Consider the following 19,381-nt stretch of genomic DNA (forward strand, 5'->3'; position numbering starts at 1 on the left):
AAGGGAAGTGAAATAGGTATTCAGCAGGGTGGCAGCGCATGGAAGTATAGGTGTAAAGGTTGACCCAGAAGATCTTATGGAAGTATAGGTGTAAAGGTTGACCCAGAAGATCTTATTTTGGCTTTTTACTGGTCTAGAAGCATGCTCCTAGCCACCCTTAATTGATTATATGTAATGCAAGTAGGGGACCCTGGTCCCCAATGTAGTATCAATAAAATTGTCAATTTTCAAAAAAAATATTACCCCACAACCGAAATTTAAAACCTTGATTGTAAGTATATATTAGTCTTTTTATTTTTGTGTTTATTTGAATTTTTTGTGGACTCTATTAGTATCTTTGGCCATATATCTCTCCCTAGCTCCTTTATCTACATTTATGCATTTCAATGTTGCATATTCTCAAGCCGACCCCAACTAGTTTGGGAAAAAGTCTTAGTTAAGTTGAGTTGAGAATGTTGCATATTCTCGCAGCGACTCAGAGTTTAAGTTGCTTGTTTCCGAATTGGAAAGGATTGAAATCCTTACATAGTGTTTAGTATAAATAAATTACAAAAGTTCTTTAGTCTCTTTTTAAAAGTGTCTTTAAGTGCGATGCGTGTGCATTTTTTAGTAATATATGTAAAGTACTGGATAGAAAAGAGGCCAACGATCACCTTGAATTGGTGAAGTTAATTCAACTCAAAAGTCTTTATCATCAAGTAGTTGTGGCATTCAATTAATGGGAAAAACCGGCAATGTTGACACAAGTATTTCAACCAAATAGATAAATTGAAGAAACAGGGCATTCTCCCATTCAAAGTGAGTTATTAATTAGGGGAAGAATTGACAGGAGGGATTGTTAGATTTTGATTTTCAAAATCTTAATTTTGGTCAAAAGATAGTGTTTGTAAAATGTTTTCTAAGTATGTTTTGGAAAAGGAAAAACTTTTCATTGGAAAGAGTTGTTTTTTGCAAGATAAAGAGAAGAGTGCAAAAGTAGTGTGAAAAAGATAGTCCCGTACGGACTCATAAGAAAGAAAAAGTTTGGCTTATAAAGCTTTACTCTTTTCTCTACTTTAATATGGTGCACAATGGGCCTTAGCCTTTGGTTGAACCGCGGGACGGTGCAACGCACCGTTCGCACACGCGCGCGGCGTGGGCAATGGGCAATAAGGCGCATAGTGTCGCTTAGCGATTGGTGCCTTTCATTTTTCCCGATTTGATCCGGACCGTTGGATCAAGATCGACTTGGATCGGTCAAGTGGGTAGACCGAATGGTTCGGTCAGGTTGGGCCTGAGTTCGGGCCCAACGGTTGGCCCAGCAGGCCTAGGAGCTCCAATGGATAGTGCGTAAGCAGGTGCGATCCGAAGCGTCGGATCGTAGTGTAACGGCTAGTGGAAGATGACCGTTGGATGGTGTCCCATCTACTCAATGGTCAAAGGCCCAAAGGGTGCGATCTGCACCATGGATGAGCAATCTAGCGGTTCGGAGTTTGAAGGGTTTTTACACAAGCCAACGGTCACTCCAGGATTGATCTGATCCGTAGAGTCGTGATTAGAAACGATCTAATGGTCAGAATTCAAACCCGCTGAAAGGATGTCCAGAAAGGGTGTTTCCCAATGAGAAAAGCCACCAGAAGCTCTATAAAAATAGAAAATACTCATTATATACAGAGTTCGGATTTCTACTTTGTCATACCCAAAATTGCTATTTCCAGCACAATTCTCTCTCTCTAAACCCCTACAAAGTTTCTTTTTTTACTGTTTTAGAAGTTCTCTTCAAGTATTCTGTTTTCTGCAGAAACAGAACACTTGGGTCTCAATTACTAGAAAACTTCAAAGGTGATTCAGGCTTGATTTCGTTCAGTGCAGAACGTCGTCAAGCAATCGGTTTGGAACCGGACTTCATTGTACTTGGAGGCGAGTTCGTGGTCCCCTTTGCACACTACTAGTGGGGGCGAATATCGTCTTAAGGAGAGCGTTTACACGCCTTGAAGCATCTTCTTATCTTCTTCTCAACCACTACACGGATTATTTCCAACAAGGAGTATATGCTCCACTTGTTGAAAGGAGACGTTAGGAATAGACAAGCTAGTCTTCGCTCTACTTTGGCAGATATTGGACTATTTTACCTGCAGGGCCCCATCTTGAATCTCAAATGTAGAAAGATAATGATGATTTATTGATCCTAACCTTTTTGGTCAAGAAATGTAGACCCGGCAAAATGGGACCTGTACCTGCGAGTACACCTGGCCCGCAGGGGTACGGGTACCAATTTCATTACCCGCGAAAAAAAAATACCCGCACCCAACCCGTACTCGTGACCCGCGAGTGGGTCTGGGTAGGGCGTTGGTGCCCGCGGGTTACCCGCCATTCGGTTTTCAACTTTTTATTCTTAAGGCCTAAACACTAAACAGTAAATAATAGACTATGTGGGTGGGCCAACAAAACAAGTCAAAGCAATAAGACTATGTGAGTGATATCTTTAGTTGTACCAAAATAAACACTTGTTAAAGTAAATGAAAAATTGTATGATGAATGGGCGTATAAACATGTACTTATCATCCCATCCTTGATATTTGATCCAACACCAGCTGACTTGTTAAGAAGTTGTTGTTGGATTAAATATCAAGGCTTGTACATCCATCGTACTACCTTTATGTGTTCATACACCCATTCATCATATAATTTCTTTTGGTAAATATATATATAATTTCTTCTTTAAATTTGTCGGGTTACCCACGGGTATACCCGTACCCGCCCGGGTGGGTTCCGGGTTCATGAAAGGCTACCCGTACCCGCGCCGGTATTTCTTACCCGTACCCGCGCGGGTTACCCGTTTGCCAGGTCTAAAGAAATGGTACAAGGATGATTATAACCATGTTTTTAAATTTTGACCGAATTCCGAAATTTCAATTCAGAATTTGGAAATTCAGCCCAAAAATCTTGATTTTTTTAATTAATTAATTTCTCATCCGAAATTTTGTATTGAATAAAATATTACTTTTTATGGTTTTGTCAGATTTTAGCCGAAATTTTGGAAATTTCAAATTTCAGCCAAAATTTCGGTTCTGGTGAGGGCCAAAGCGCATACCAAAACCAAAATTTAAAACCATTTTTGTAACATAGAAAATGATACTGGAACATATATAGTGTATGACTGGAGGCTCTCGGTACCGACAACCAAAGTGTCTGTGTGTGTGTGTATGAGAATAGAGTTCCTGAGGTGGCGTTCATAAAACATAAGGTGCCCACTTTGTTTGGATGATCCAAACCATTCATTTGCAAGGCCCCAGTGTACCAAAAAGCAGCTCTATTGGATCATCCTAACCCCTCCAAAAGTGGAGGCAAAAAATGAGCAGATTTGTGGGCAAAAAGTGTCTATCCATTTTACCCTCCACTTTTGGATGAGTTGGGATGATCCAATGGAGCTGATTTTTTGTATACACCCTATTTATGATGGGGCCTTTCAAATGACTGCCTTGGATCATCCTAACAATGTGGGCCCCTTATGTTTTGTGAGCGCCAACTCATATAAGCTATATGAGGTCAACCTCAAGAACCCTCTCTCTCTCTCTCTCTCTCTCTCTCTATATATATATATATATATATATATATATATATATATATATATATATATATATATATATATATATATATATCACAATTTGTGAGTTTCCTGTTTGGTCCAATGATTATTCTTGAGTTCATATTGAATCAATTTCATACCGGTTCGAAATTAGAGAAATGTTACCGTGAAACTTCATTTGAAACGATGTAGTCAGACTGATGTAATCAATAAATTGGAATATAGAAACAAAAACAATACTTAGACCAGAAAATGTAAATGCATTATGAGGTCACGGAGCAAAGTTTAAACCCGGGGGAGGAAAGTAGTTGGAGGTCTCTTGTAATGTAGTGGCAATAACTGATTTGGACGGTTTCCCGTTGGGTCAAGAAAAAAACAGCAGATTCCCCTACCACTTCACTGCTCAAGTTCACATTCAAGTGTCAAAAGTAAATCTAAATGGACCAGTCAGGATCACAAAATATATTATTGAGGGGATATCCATAATCCTAGAAATTCCTAACCATTCTTCTTGATAAAAATATGGTGGACCCAAAAAACAAAATGATTGAACCCACAAACTTATCCTAACAATGTAAGGAAGAAGATGAGATCTTCTTATTATTTTTGCCTTTTGTTGGATAAGTTCTGCCAATCATTTGGACTGTTGATCATTTGGACCCCACAAAATTGTACACTTCTCATAGCAAACACCAATGATCGAGCGTTCAATCAGGAAGAGGCCTTTTACGAATTCCACTAGACGGATTTCGGCATCATCTAAAACCTTGATTGTAAGTATATATTAGTCTTTATATTTTGGTGTTTATTTGAATTTTTTGTGGACTCTATACGTCTCTTTGGCCATATATCTCTCCCTAGCTCCTTTATCTACATTTATGCATTTCAATGTTGCATATTCTCAAGCCGACCCCAACTAGTTTGGGAAAAAGGCTTAGTTGAGTTGAGTTGAGAATGTTGCATATTCTCGCAGCCAGGGGCGATGCCAGAAATTTTGCACAAGGTGGGCAAAAATTATAGTAATTATTTATCTATCTTAAAATTAAGATGGAAAAAATTTCTATCTAAAATTTTGCACAAGGGGGCAAAAATTATAGTAAATTTTGCACAAAAAAGGGAGATAAAAATGGTAACATTAAAATTTTAAACTTATTTTCTATCTTAGGGATGATTGGAAAGGGGGGCATATTTTTTTTAAAAGGGGTAAGTATAAAAAAATATTAAAAAATAAAGGTATATATATATATATATATATATTCCAAAAAATAAGGGGGCAATTGTCCCCCTTTCCTTACAAGTGGCATCACCCCTGCTCGCAGCGACTCAGAGTCTGAGTTGCTTGTTTCCGAATCGGAAAGGATTGAAATCCTTACATAGTGTTTAGTATAAATAAATTACAAAATTTCTTTGGTCTCTTTTTAAAAGTGTCTTTAAGTGCAATGCATGTGCATTTCTTAGTAATATATATGTAAAGTACTGGATAGAGAAGAGGCCAACGATGACCTTGAATTGGTGAAGTTAATTCAACTCAAAAGTCTTCATCATCAGGTAGTTGTGGCATTCAATTAACGGGAAAAACCGGCAATGTTGACACAAGTTTCTCAATTAAATAGAGAAGTTGAAGTGATTGAAGAAACAGGGTGTTCTCCCATTCGAAGTGAGTTGATCAGGGGCAAGAATTGAGAGGGAGTATACTCCACTTGTTGAAAAGAGACGTTAGGAATACACAAGCTAGTCTTCGCTCTACTTTGGCAGATATTGGACTATTTTACCTGCTGGGCCCCATCTTGAATCTCAAATGTAGAAAGATAATGATGTACTACTGATCCGAACCTTTTGGTCAAGAAATGACGCAAGGATGATTGTAACCATAGTCTTAAATTTCAACCGAATTCCGAAATTTCAGTCAAAATTTTCTTCTTCTGGAATTTCGTCTGAAATTTTAGATAATTCAGCCCAAAAATCTTTGATTTTTTAAATTAAATAATATTTTCCCAAAATTTTAGTAATTTTCGCCGAAATTTTGTATTGAATAAAATATTACTTTTTATGGTTTCGTCGGATTTCAGCCGAAATTTCGGAAATTTCAAATTTTTGGTTCCGGTGAGGGCCGAAACGCATACCGAAACCAAAATTTAAAACCATTATTATAACATAGAAAATAATACTGGAACATATTATTTCTCTGTAATATTTTCTTATTTCTCTGTAATCTTCGGGTGACTTTCTCGGTCTTCCCATTATTTATAATACATCTGACTTACCATTTCAAAAAAAAGTTTGAACAGAGGAGAGGGAAGTAGTTGGAGGTCTGTTGTAATGTAGTGGCAATAGCTGATTTGCACCGTTTCCGTTGGGTCAAGAAAAAAAAGCAGATTTCCCTGCCATTACATGTAGTTCACATTCAATTGTCAAAAGATCAGCTAAATGGAATAGTCAGGATCACAAATAAATTGGCCCCAAGTTGACATACATTGTAGAATAGAACTAGATAAACATCTAAAACTTAGTTTAGTACCTTGTTATCAAATTCAACTTATATAAATCTACAAATATGATAAATTGAAGGGTGCCCTTGAAAAAAAACATCTACAAGGGCGCTCATACCAGTCCTTCTATTTTCATATTTTGTTGTGCCCTTATAAATGAACTTTGTTGAGATGGACCAATGGGGGTACCCTTGTAGCTGGTTTTTGCAAGGGTGCCCTTCAATTTATCATTCCACCGTTAAGCAATACAAAATGTCTATTTATACATCCATACATTAAATATATTTATATAGGGATTTGCTAGGGACCACCGCAGAAAGCATTTCGAGCCTGGGCTGTTGCATGTGAGAGCAGCCACCTCGGATGAATTAAATGAATAAGATAAAATCTGAGCCTGTTTGGCTCCTCTCACATGCAAAAGCCCAGGAGCGAAATGCCTTCTGCGATGGTCCCTAGCAAATCACATGTATATATATATATATATATGTAGTCCTATTGAATATTATCAAATTTCAACTTATAGACCATCGTAGCTAGATTTCTAATAGATAAGCTCTTTAGACCTATCAAATTGGGTTTAGCTTAGTAGATATATCCATATCCTATTTAATTTAGGTGCACCAATTACTCACTTAATCATATACTCATTCCCTAATTTGGGTTTTCATGGTAATTTCACAACTAATCCACTTTTAATCTAGACCGTTCGATCAGTCCATAATCAATGGCAGCCCAAATTATAGGACCAGCAACAAGAAAAGGAATCATAGGCTTGGTCATTATCCTCATTTACCATAAAAATCTAGTCGAATCTGCCTAGAAAGAGGGGGCTTTTTCCTTACTACATTTTCAAACATTGAATTGACGGCACAGTTCTACACTACTCTGATGTCGACCCATCAAAGGGTTGAAGATCGATGTTATAATTTCTATTGAACGGCAAAAGAGAACTGTACGCAGTTGAGCCATTATATATATCCTTCCTCCTACTCTTCTAAACACATTACTCAAAACTCTCTTCACTTCTAAGACCTCCCTCCCATCAAACCAACATATGGGTTCGATAGAGAACAAGCTCAAATCCTCTAAAGAGGAGGACGAAGAAGCTTTCATGTTTGCCAATCAAATGGCGAGCGCTTCGGTCCTTCCAATGGTTTTGAAAGCAGCCATAGAGCTTGAGTTGCTAGAGATCCTAGCCAAAGCTGGGCAAGGGGTGCACTTATCAACTTCACAGATCACTTCTCATCTCCCAACAAAGAACCCAGAGGCCCCCACCATGCTCGATCGAATCCTACGGCTCCTAGCTAGCTACTCCATTCTTACATGCTCGATCGTCACACACGATAACGGACTTGTCGAAAGACTCTATGGCTTGGCACCCATAAGTAGATTCCTCGTTCCGAACGAAGCAGGCGTCTCGGTAGCCCCCTTGGTGGTTATGGCCCAAGACAAGGTCCTCATGGAGAGCTGGTATGCTAAAAACTCATTGTACTAGTGGCAGAGTAGATTTCACCTTTGATTGATCTAAACCATTGACTTGATAAGCCTTGCTCTGGACTTTTTGTATACCCCCATAAATCATCTCCATACGATGATCTATAGGGTTTTTTTTTATTGTTCAGTTCATGGATAGATCGGAGGGTTGGGATCATACTATGAAAATGATTTCTGGGGTACAGCCTATTTATGTCGTGGCCCAACAAACAAACGGTATAGATCCTGCCATGAAGTGGGCCAATGGTACTTTTGGGAATGTATTGAACTTCACCCGTATAAAATCACAGCCAGTATGAATCTAATATGTTAGAAAGGCTATTTTATACACTTATCTCTCACATCAACTATATATAACCGTGTATATGATGGTGATCACTTTTTACAAAATATCACAATGATCACTAATTTCAACAAAAATGTCAAGGTCAATGACTTTAGCACTCCACTCTTTTGATATGTAGGGGAAGCTTCTTGTCTTTTAGTGTTTAAAGGGCCGTCAAAAGGTTATTTACATTTCCCAAAAAGCTCTAACAACACCAGTTAAAAACTAAAAGACAAGAAGCTTTCGCTACATATCAAAAGAGTGGAGTGCTAATATCATTACCCAAATGTTAATTAACTTATTAATAATTACCTATCAAAACCGTGAGTGACTAAGCAATTTTGCATTCCCTCTTTTTCAGGAGAGGAAGTGTCACCTCATATGAATTGAATGATAAGATAAATTGAGCTATTAGATGACCCATCTCTCGTGAAAGAGAGGGACCGTGAAATGGTTTGGTGACAAATTGCCATAGACATTCCCATAAAAACCATATATTAGCGATAAAATTTCTAAGAAATGCGTTGTAAAAGGAGTCGAACGTTTATCATTCCTAAATTAATATTGTTCTTTTTGTAAGGTATCACTTAAAAGACGCTGTTCTAGAAGGCGGAGTGCCTTTCGATAGGGCATATGGGATGAATTTGTTTGAATACCATGAGAAGGATCCGAGGTTCAACAAGTCTTTCATGAGAAGCATGTCGGTTCACTCCAACCTAGCCATGACCAAGATTTTGGAGACATACAATGGGTTCGAAGGGGTTAAGTCAGTGGTTGATGTGGGTGGTGGAGTTGGAACTACACTTAACATGATTGTCTCCAAGTATCCGGATGTTAGGGGTATTAACTTCGATTTACCTCACGTTGTTTCCGCTGCACCATCCTATGCCGGTATATCAATCTTCTTTGTCTTTTTTCTTCTTTTTCTTCATCGTCGTCGTTGTCATCGTCGTCATCTTCTTCTTCCTCTTCTTCTTATCATTATTATTAATACTAGAGGAAAGGGTTCCTACTAACGTTAGCAGCTAAGCTTAGCTGCTAATGTTAGCTTAAACAAGGTCGAGCCCACATTGTTGGGGGATCCAAAGCGTTCATTTAGAAGGCCTTTTCATAGATAGGGTGTCCACAAAAAATCAACTCTATTGGATCATCTTAGGATGTTCATTTGTGGGGTGAAAAAATGGACAGGTTAGTGGACAAACAGTATTTGACCATTTTCACCCCCACAAATGGACATCCTATGATGATCTAATGAAGCTGATTTTTGGTACACGCCCCATCCATAATGGGGCCTTTCAAATGAATGCTTAGGATCACCCCAACAATGTGGCCCAAGCCTTGTTTTATGCTAACGTTAACAGCTAAGCCAGCTGCTCACGTTTGCCGGAACCCTTGCCTCTTATTATTATTATTATTATTATTATTATTATTATTATTAGGGAGATGATATTTTCACCCCTCTGCAGTACGCATTCACTCTCATATCCCTGATTATTATTATTATTATTATTATTATTATTATTATTGGATATGAGAGAGTGAAGAGATGGAATGACATGGTTGCAGGTATAAAGCATGTTGAGGGAGATATGTTTGCAAGTGTTCCTAGTGGGGAAGCGATCTTATTGAAGGTGAGCTTTTGTTGCTAATTGCAACATGAGAAAATTATTTCATATATTCGGGAATAAACAAAGGCTTTGTTGAGTTGAGTTGAGTTGAGTATTAGGGAATAAACCTCTATTCTTATTTCGTGAGTTTTATAGTGCAATCCCATCTATTGCACCCATGTAAAATCTGGGCATCGATTTAGAATTTCCATCAAGCATGGCCCACCATTGAATGTGCCACAATGCAAAAGTCGCACCACTTCAGTCTAATAAATGACCAGAAAGTGGGTATTAAACCTAGAAAAGGGCCTTTCAGCTTTAATCCATTTATAAGTCTTAGTTGGACGGTTGGGATCATCCAATCACAGTAATTCTTGGTTCCAATTGATAATTAGACAATCCATTTGTTCAATCTTGCAGCGGATTCTTCACAATTGGAGCGACGAACAGTGCTTGAAACTTTTAAAGAATTGCTTCAAAGCTCTACCAGACTCCGGAAAGCTGATTGTCGCTGAGTCGATTCTACCGATTGCACCGGCGACCGATAATCCCGCCGCTAACTTTCCCATCGTGCTAGACATGATGATGTTGGCTCATAATCCAGGAGGGATAGAGAGAACAGAGAAGGAGTTTGAGGCCTTGGCAAAGGGAGCAGGATTTGCTGGTATCAGAGTTGTGTGTTATGTGTATATCACTTGGGTCATGGAATTCTACAAATAGATGTTGAGATTCTTTTGGATGCCCTTTAAAATCATATGCATATTATATTCATATAAGCTTATATAAGTTTGTATCTCTATTATTTAATGGCTTCTAAAGTTGCCCTAATGCCCATATTTACCAATAAGATCAAGTTCAAATAATTCTATTTGAAAATAAGGGCTGTGATTTTGTTGGTATCCAAAGAGACGCAATTTCAAGCTTGTAGACCCAGAGTTTAGTTTTATGGATTGTATTTTGTGTTTGAGGGAAACTAGAAGATGAAATGTTGTAATTTTGATTGGTAAAGGTATGAAAGACAACACTTGTTTGTCGAAAAATTGAGTACAATTCAGTCTACAATTCCTTACCATGTGTAGAGGGTAGAGATGTTGTTGGATGTTCTTATAACACTATCATAAGATTGAATTATGTTGCAAAAACCCTACAAATCGGCGGGTTAGGATTGATCAATGCAGAATCTGGGTGTCAATGGATGGTATGGACCGATTCTTCAATGGACTGTGCCAATGTACAAGAATACCCTTCAGATTTTTGTTCATATGTATCTTCATGAGGGGTATTTTTGTAACATTCAAAATCTACTCAAAACGAAAATTGCAACATCTCATTTTTCACTTTTCATAAAATTCTCTCCTACCTCTCTTTCTAGTTTTTTCCCTCTCCCCTCCCCCTATCCTAAGCCCTAACTGTGTTCTACATAAGTAGGACCTAGGAAACTCCGAGGGACGATCTAATTAATTTGTAATGAATCCGTGTCATTAGTCTGACTTTAATTTCCCCATACCCATGATGTAAGACCCTAAAACATTTTGAAAAAGATCCGACCAATAAGGGATTCACACAGATCATAACCAACATATTACTTCTTCATAGCCACATGCATAAGTGGGGAAATTAAAGTCTTTAAGAGAAAGCCTCTCGAAGTGTCTTGCCTTGCCGACCTCTCATTTTTCTAACCCTCTTTCTATATTCTCTTTGTGTTTCTAACTTTGAATATTAGGTTTTGATCATTCACCATACCAATTTGTCCCAACAATTTAAAGACTTTAATCCTTCTCAATTTAGTGGGTTAATTTGATCGTGCGTATTGATGCAAAGCAGAGAGCATCAAACTTAATCAAATAGGCAACTAATTGCATCAAGTCGGCTTTGAGATTCAATTCGATGAAAACAAATCAATAAGTCAAAAATTGTGTGTTGGATTGAATTAAAGAAAGAGGTATGTATTTATATTCATAAAGGGATTTACTAGCATCTATCGCAAAAGGCATTTCGGGGACGGTGTTGCATGTCAGACCAGCCACACTTGCTCACTTTTCAACAGATTTTGTCTTATTCATTTAATTCATCCAAGGTGGCCACATAGCCTCACTTTTCAACGGATTTTGTCTTATTCATTTTTCAACAGATTTTGTCTTATGAGGTAGTTGCTCTCTCATGCAACAGCCGGCCTGCAAAATTCCTTCTGTGATAGTCCCTAGCAAATCCTTTATATATGATCCAATAACGCATGGGAAGTAAAAAATGAATAGATTTTTTTTTAAAAGAAAGAGTGAAGAAGAACAAAAGTATCCACTTGTGAACTATGAAAAACAAGTCTAAAAAATATCGAGTAAACAAAGTCATAGCAATTTCAGTGGCAACCAAGTAATGTATGAATAGATCATATGATTCTAATCTAGTGTTTGAATGTGAACAATGAATTTTTTCCAAAGAGAACGTACTTGAACATTTTTATCTTTTTTTTTTTTTTAATGACGTAGGATGTCCCTACCCCTTTCGGGAGTAGGACTAGTCCCTACGGATACACGCAACGACCCACTCACCACGTGTATCAGGTAAGTCGGGGGGGGGGGGGGGGGGGGGGGGGGGGATTCGAACACTCGTTAACAGGTTTGAGGCTATGTCAATTTAAACGTAAAAAGACCCAAAAGGTGCGTCTTTAGATCGAAATGACGACAGTTACAAACTCACTAGAAACTGATATTGTTGGAACACTATATTGGTTTTTGATATTCACTGTCCCAATAATTAAACCAGTTTTTTTTTAATAACGGTGGTTATACCAACCGTTAAAAGGATCATTTTACGTCTCTTTATTAAATTCACAGTGGATTAAGACCGTTCATCTTTCGTTGCTAGAAGGTCCTGGTTTCAACCAACCATTGTTTTATTATTCCAGGCTGCAGTATCATGTTAGAGATTATATATGTCAAAAAATCTTATAGTAATTTTCTTAAAATATCATGAATCACTAATTCAAAAATCATAAATCAAATTGAAAAGAAATATAAATGAAAAAAGTTTTAGAAATTAAATGGCCTGGGTGAATGGAGACATGCATGCTAGAAATAGCGCTCTCCTTAGAGTAAGTGTATCCCCTTGTGCAGAGGGTTTGCCGGTCCAACATACAACGATCATTCAGGTCTTTTCCGTGTAGAGAATTGATCCCATGAACTTGTAACTGCCCAAGATAAAGATTAAAACAACAGATAAATGGGTTTTTTCTACATAAGAAGAGGATATTTTTCAAGGAAGAAGTGTGCAGAGGAAAGAGCTCTCTACGTCACCTAAATATTAGGTAACAACTAATAAAAATAAGAGGGCCGATAGAGTGAAGGGTTCCCTTGCAAAAAAACCAGTTACAAGGGCGCTCTATTGGTCCTTGTCAGCAAATTGCATTTTCCGCTCCTTTAATTTTATAGATGTCAATGTGATTTCCAATATTTTTTCCGCTAAATACACTTTCTTTCTATGGACCAACGAGGGCGCCCTTGTAATTGGTTTTCTCAATGGCGCCCTTTAGTCTATCAATCCTCAAATTAAAAACACTTAATTTTAAGATGGGTAAACTTAGAAAATAATAAAATCAATTAAATTTTAAGCCATTAAAAAATATAAAATCAAATCAAATCTAATAAATTTTAAATTAACACGACAGAATGCATGTACATTTTTAGTGATGAATAAATATAAAAACATGATAGAATAGAGGCCAACGATCACCTTGAATTGGTGGAAAATTAATTCAACCCAAAAATGTCTTCCTCATGTAGTAGTTATAGATTAAAGGTGAAAAGATGACCGGGTCGACAGAACTACTTCAAAGTAATTGGGTGTCATGAAACATGTTCGCCTACCATAACATGTATGCCTCGAGCAAAATATATTATTGAGATATTGTATTACTAAGCACCTGGAAGCTCCTAACCATCCGATCCAAGCCTTGGATGTTCCTAACCATCCGATCTGAGCCTCGAGGAAGAAGAAATTTTAAAGAATTCCATAACTGCATGCAATGATCAAACTGTTGTGATCATCTAATAGCTAAGATCGATGTTTGACAACGGACCCAAATCACCATACATTGTAGGACCAGCTACAAAAGGGGATTATGGGCTAGGTCATTACCACCATTTACAAAAGAAAATCTTAGTCACTATAATGCCAACCCATCAAAGGGCTGAAGATCGTTGTTGTTCACACACCAAAGAAAATTGCAACCATTTGAGCTATCGAGGCAATGGTCTGGTTATTATATATTCCTCCTCCAACTCTTTAGAATACTTCAATTTCTCTTCGCTTCTAACACTCTCTGGCCTCAAACAAACATGGGTTCGATCGAGAACCGGCTAAAATCCACTAAAGATGAAGAAGAAGCTTTCATGTTCGCCAATCGATTGGCGAGCGGTTCAGTCCTTCCAATGGTTTTGAAAGCAGCAATAGAGCTTGATTTGCTAGAGATCCTAGCCAAAGCAGGACAAGGGGTGCACTTATCAATTTCACAGATCGCATCTCATCTCCCATCTAAGAACCCAGAGGCTCCCACCATGCTCGATCGTATCCTACGGCTCCTAGCTAGTTACTCTATTCTTACATGCTCGATCATCACGCCCGATAATGGACGTGTCGAAAGACTCTATGGCTTGGCACCCATTAGCAGATTTCTAGTTCGGAACGAAGAAGGGGTCTCTGTAGCCCCCTTGGTGGTTATGACCCAAGACAAGGTCTTCATGGAGAGCTGGTATGCACAGTAGCTTCTACCTTTGATTCACTTGATAAGTAGCTTCCACCTTTGATTCACTTGATAAGCCTTGCTTTGGACTTTCAATGGATTGAGACCACGGAAATCATCCAATCCTAACATCCAATAATGTGCATATTTAATTTGTTTGTGAATCGGGTTCTGCTCTATAGCCAATGTGAAGGTGATTACTCTTTACAACTTTTCATAACTATTATCGATTTCAAGTAAAAGTTTATTTTTACTTATATTTTCCAATAGGTTTTAAAATTTTATTATGTTGATTAATTTAATCAATTAACTTTCAATAATATTACTAATAGAGACGGACTGTCTAGGTAATTTTGTCAAAGCAATTTTCAGTCCCTCCTTTTAAGAGAGAAGTCTCACCTCATTTGGCATTGTGATGAATTAGAGGCAAAGTTTTATGTCCTCTTATTATTATTTTCCTAGGGAATTTTGCAGGAAAGCATTTTGCAGCTGATTTTTGCATGAGAGAAGCCACATAAGCGCACTTTTCAACAGATTTTGTCTTATTCATTTAATTCATCCGAGGTGGATGTTCTCTCATGCAAAAGTCAGACGTGAAATCCCTAGCAAATCCCTTTTCTTATTATTAAAATTTAAGGTGCCGCCTCCGGTTCCAAGATAAATTCCAGGTTAAAAAAAAGTGTCACCTCGTACGAATTAAATGAATAAGATAAATTGTGCTATGAGATGGCCTCATCTCTTGGCGTAAAAAAAAAAGAACCGTCAAGAGGTTTTATGTGAAATTGCTTAGACATTCCCTGGCAAATCCCTTCTCTTCTTAATAAAATTTAAGGTGCCGCCTCCGGTTCCTAGATTAATTCAGGGTTAAAGACTTTCACATGATATGAATTAAATGAATAAGATAAATTAAGTTATGAGACAGCCTTTATCTCTTGAAAAAAAAAAGGAAAGAAACGGTGAAGTGATTTTGTGTGAAATTGCTTAGACATTCCTAGAAAAACTATATATTAGTGATAAAACAATATCTAGCGGACACAGTATGTTCCTAAAGTTTGGTGTGACTGTCTTATCTGTTTAAAAAAATATGTCCTAAAAGGACATGAACGTTTATCAGAGTTTTTATACGGTGTCCGATCGTCAAGTACCGTCAAAACGGTACCACCCTTGATATTTGATCCGAGAGCAGCGCACTTTTTAAGATGCTACTGTTGGATTAAATATCAAAGGTGGGACGGGACTTCACGGTCTGCCACTATATAATTTCTCCGTTTATCATTCCTCACTCAATGATGTTAATTTTGACAAGGTACCACTTAAGAGACGCGGTTCTTGAAGGTGGGGTGCCTTTCAACAAGGCCCATGGAATGAGTTTGTTTGAATACCATGGTAAGGATCCAAGTTTCAACGAGACTTTCATGAGAGGCATGTCGGTTCACTCCTTCCTAACCATGACCAAGATTTTGGAGACATACAATGGGTTCAAAGGGGTTAAGGAGGTGGTTGATGTGGGTGGTGGGGTTGGAACTACAATTAACATGATTGTGTCTAAGTATCCAAATGTTAAGGGTATTAACTTTGATCTACCTCATGTCATTGCCGCCGCTCCTGCCTATCCAGGTATACAATCTTACTATTATTATTATTATTATTATTGAATATGAGAGTGAATAGAGTGAATGACATGGTTGCAGGTGTAAAGCATGTTGAGGGAGATATGTTTGTAAGCATTCCGAGTGGCCAAGCGATCTTCTTGAAGGTGAGAGCTTGTGTTGCTAGCGAGTATAATAAGTATTTATTGGATTAACAAGATTAGATTGCAATATGAGCATGATCAGAAAGTCATTTTATAAATCCGGGATTTAAAAACTATTCCTACTTCGTAAATTTTATGGTGCAATTCTGGGAATTAAACCCTATTCTTATTTCGCGAATTTTATGGTGCAATTCCATGTATTGGATGCAAAATCTAGCCATTGATCTAGATCTTCCATCAGGTATGGCCCATCATCGGATGTGCCACCAGGCAAAAGTTGCACCATTTCATAATCCTAAGTTTAATAAGTGACTATAAAAACTGGATATTAAGCCTAGAAAATGGCCTTTTAGCAAGCAATTTATAAATCCTTGTTGGACGGTAGGGATCAATCAAAGCAATTTTTGGCTGATATGCAGCCTAAGGTGGGCCCACTGGATAGATGGTCAGATTTTGGCTCTAATTGACAATTAGACAATCCATCTGTACAATCTTGCAGTGGATTCTTCACAATTGGAGCGACGAAAAGTGCTTGAAACTTCTAAAGAATTGCTTCAAAGCCCTACCAGACTCTGGAAAGCTGATCGTCGCTGAGTCGATTCTACCAATTGCTCCCACGACCAATCAGGCCACTAATTCCCCCTTTGTGTTAGACATGATGATGTTGGCACATAATCCAGGAGGGATGGAGAGGACAGAGAAGGAGTATGAGGCTTTAGCCAAGGGAGCTGGATTTGCGGGTATCAGAGTTTTGTGCTGTGCTTATAGCACTTGGGTCATGGAATTCTACAAATAGATTTTTGGATACCCTTAAAAATCATTCGCATATTGTATTCATATAAGCTTATAATAAGTTTATATCTATCTTAAAATAATTTTATTATATATATATATATATGAGAAAAGTGAAGCTACACAATCGTGTAGCTACACCGACGGCTCTCACATTGATAGGGTGTGCCCAAAAAATCAGCTCCATAGGATCATCCCAACCCTTCAAACTATGGTGGCAAAAATGGACAGATTTGTGAAGGTTTTTACACGTCCATTTTTTCCTCCACAAATCGTAGGGTTGGGATGATTCTATGGAGCTGATTTTTTGGGCACAACCTATCTATGTGAGGGCCCCTCAAATGAATGGTTTGCATCACCCAAACAACGGGGGCCCCACTGTATCTTAAGAACGAGTGTGTAGCTAAGTTAGCTACACGAGTGTGTTGCTACACCTACCTCTCTCTCTCTCTCTATATATATATATATATATATAAGGGCTGATTTTGTTGGTATTTACTCAATGACCCAGACTTTATTTTACTGGATTGTATCTTGTGTTTGAAGGGAACTAGAAGATGAAATGTTGTAATCTTGATTAGTAGAGATATGAAAGCAAATACATGTTTACCTAAAATTTAGTACAATTCAGTCCATAAATCTTCCCCATTGGAATATTTTCAGTTTTTTCACCCCTGAACTTGTGGTCTGTTAATTAAAGGTGAAGAACGTAGAAGGGGAAGAATGTAAAAGACCCCACAAGTCGGAGTGTTGGGATTCATTGATGCAGGATAGAAATGTCATAGGACCCATTATGGTCCGAAGAATCCAAAGGATCCGAAAGTTAATGGACAAGAATTGGGCACGATAGCTAGATCCAAATGTGTTAATTGGATCCATATCGTAAGATCTGACATTATTTTGGATCGTGATACATACCGAATGACGTGTGCCAATGGACAAAAATATCCTCCATTTTTTTGGTCATTTGAATCTTCACTAGCTGTATTTTTGTGACATTAAAAAGCTACTCAGAACGACAAACAGCATCTCATTTTCCAATTTTCGGATGAAAATTCTCCCCATCTCTCCTCCCCCTAAGCATAAGCCCTAATTGTGTTCAACATAAGTAGGACCTAGGACACTCCGATGGACAGTCTGATTTGCCATGGATCGTGACCTAGGCTCATTAAGTAATGATCCAACAACAGGATATGAAAATGATCCAACCAATAAGGGATTTCAACAGATCATAATCAAGACATACGTGGATCGAATCCGAAGTGGATCCGTTGACATCCCTAACGCAGGAGAGTTTTGGTATGTGATCCATCCATTCAAAGACCTAGCAGATGAATGGTTTGTGTTGGGGATAAATTTGAGCATTTCAGTGGAGGGCGCCGCGTGGTGAAGAATCCACGGAACCCCTAGGCCAACCAACATTTTCGGGCCAAACGGTCCCCAAAGCCGAGTGGACGCACACGCCACGCAAGTACCATATCTCTTGTTGATATCTTTCACGACCTGGAGCTCAGTCACCAACAGACCAACTCCCATGCTGTCACCATCCGGAACAGTGCAAGCTCCATACTCCATCACACCACGATTGACTCACTGTACTCAACCTAGTCTTGAGGATCACGCCAGCATTACGGCGCCATGACATCATCGCATCACGCCCGGAACACGGAACCTCCTCCTACAAAGGGAACCCGCCCCTCCATGCAAGAGGATTAGATCCATTCTCCAGAGGTAACGCACTATCTTCCTATGCTAAGTTCTCATGCTGTTGATCTCTAACCGACTTAAGTGTTGGAAGGTTCCCCCGGAGTTCCAACTCCGGGTGGTCCTTAACCGTTTGTCTATGAGCGCATGTCAGAGGTTGAGCTAACCTTTTTGTCGTTAGTACTGACGACAGATGGGACCGACAACATCATAACCGCTCGTTCTCTCAACTGAACTTAAGCGCCAACAATTTGGATTAACAAAGCATTGGAACCCACTTATAATCTTGCCGTCAATATTTTCCATTGAGTACATGCCTTTAATTTTTTATTTTTTATTTTGCTCAATAACTTTGAATTGCCATCAACAACACCTCTTCTTGTTATTATCGGAGATTTCTACAAATCTAAGTTGATTTTTATTAATCAGCTTAAATAAAGCAATTACAAATAATCATATTTCTTAATCAGGATAATCCTAGGGAAATGATATCAGCACAACCAAGTTTTATTAATTGCACGGTCCTGTCTTTGCTTCTTTTTTTAAAATGGCTCGTTTGACCCCTCCTCTCTAAGGAAGCAAGTGGTCTCAGCCAATCTATTCTTTACAAGGTAGATGGAAATTTTGTATCAATAAAATTATGGACCTAGAGATATCCTCCAATTTATTCTTTTATTAGGTAGATAGAAATTGGGAATCAATAAAACTATGGATCTAGAGATATCCTCCAATCTATTCTTTACTAGGTAGATGGAAATTGGGAATCAATAAAACTATTGATTGATCCTTGGACTCCCTGTGAACTGTATAGTATAAGAAATATAGGTATATAGGGCACGTTTGGCTACCATGGATTTTTCTTTCCATGATAAATCGGTGTCTTATAGTGGAGATGAGAGTGAAGCGGCTAA

The 19,381-nt window shown here is 38.2% G+C and overlaps 2 protein-coding genes across 2 annotated transcripts; both read left to right on the top strand.

Moving 5' to 3' along the window:
• The first annotated feature begins 7,018 nt into the window (after nt 1–7,018).
• On the top strand, nt 7,019–10,523 carry LOC143887979 (caffeic acid 3-O-methyltransferase-like). Its single transcript, XM_077392239.1, has 4 exons — nt 7,019–7,527; nt 8,457–8,767; nt 9,443–9,507; nt 9,904–10,523. The coding sequence occupies exons 1-4, from the start codon at nt 7,112–7,114 to the stop codon at nt 10,201–10,203; spliced, it is 1,092 nt and encodes a 363-aa protein (XP_077248354.1). The 5' UTR covers nt 7,019–7,111; the 3' UTR covers nt 10,204–10,523.
• A 3,140-nt stretch (nt 10,524–13,663) lies between these two features.
• Nucleotides 13,664–16,830, top strand: LOC143887980 (caffeic acid 3-O-methyltransferase-like). The gene is made up of 4 exons (XM_077392240.1): nt 13,664–14,230; nt 15,528–15,838; nt 15,913–15,977; nt 16,474–16,830. Exons 1-4 carry the CDS (start codon nt 13,818–13,820, stop codon nt 16,768–16,770), a joined length of 1,086 nt encoding a protein of 361 aa, XP_077248355.1. The 5' UTR covers nt 13,664–13,817; the 3' UTR covers nt 16,771–16,830.
• Nucleotides 16,831–19,381: the final 2,551 nt, after the last annotated feature.

Source organism: Tasmannia lanceolata, unplaced genomic scaffold (genome assembly GCF_043159265.1).
Source record: "Tasmannia lanceolata isolate RefF3 unplaced genomic scaffold, GAP_Taslan_0.1 ptg000012l, whole genome shotgun sequence".
In the NCBI taxonomy this organism is placed as follows: domain Eukaryota; kingdom Viridiplantae; phylum Streptophyta; class Magnoliopsida; order Canellales; family Winteraceae; genus Tasmannia; species Tasmannia lanceolata.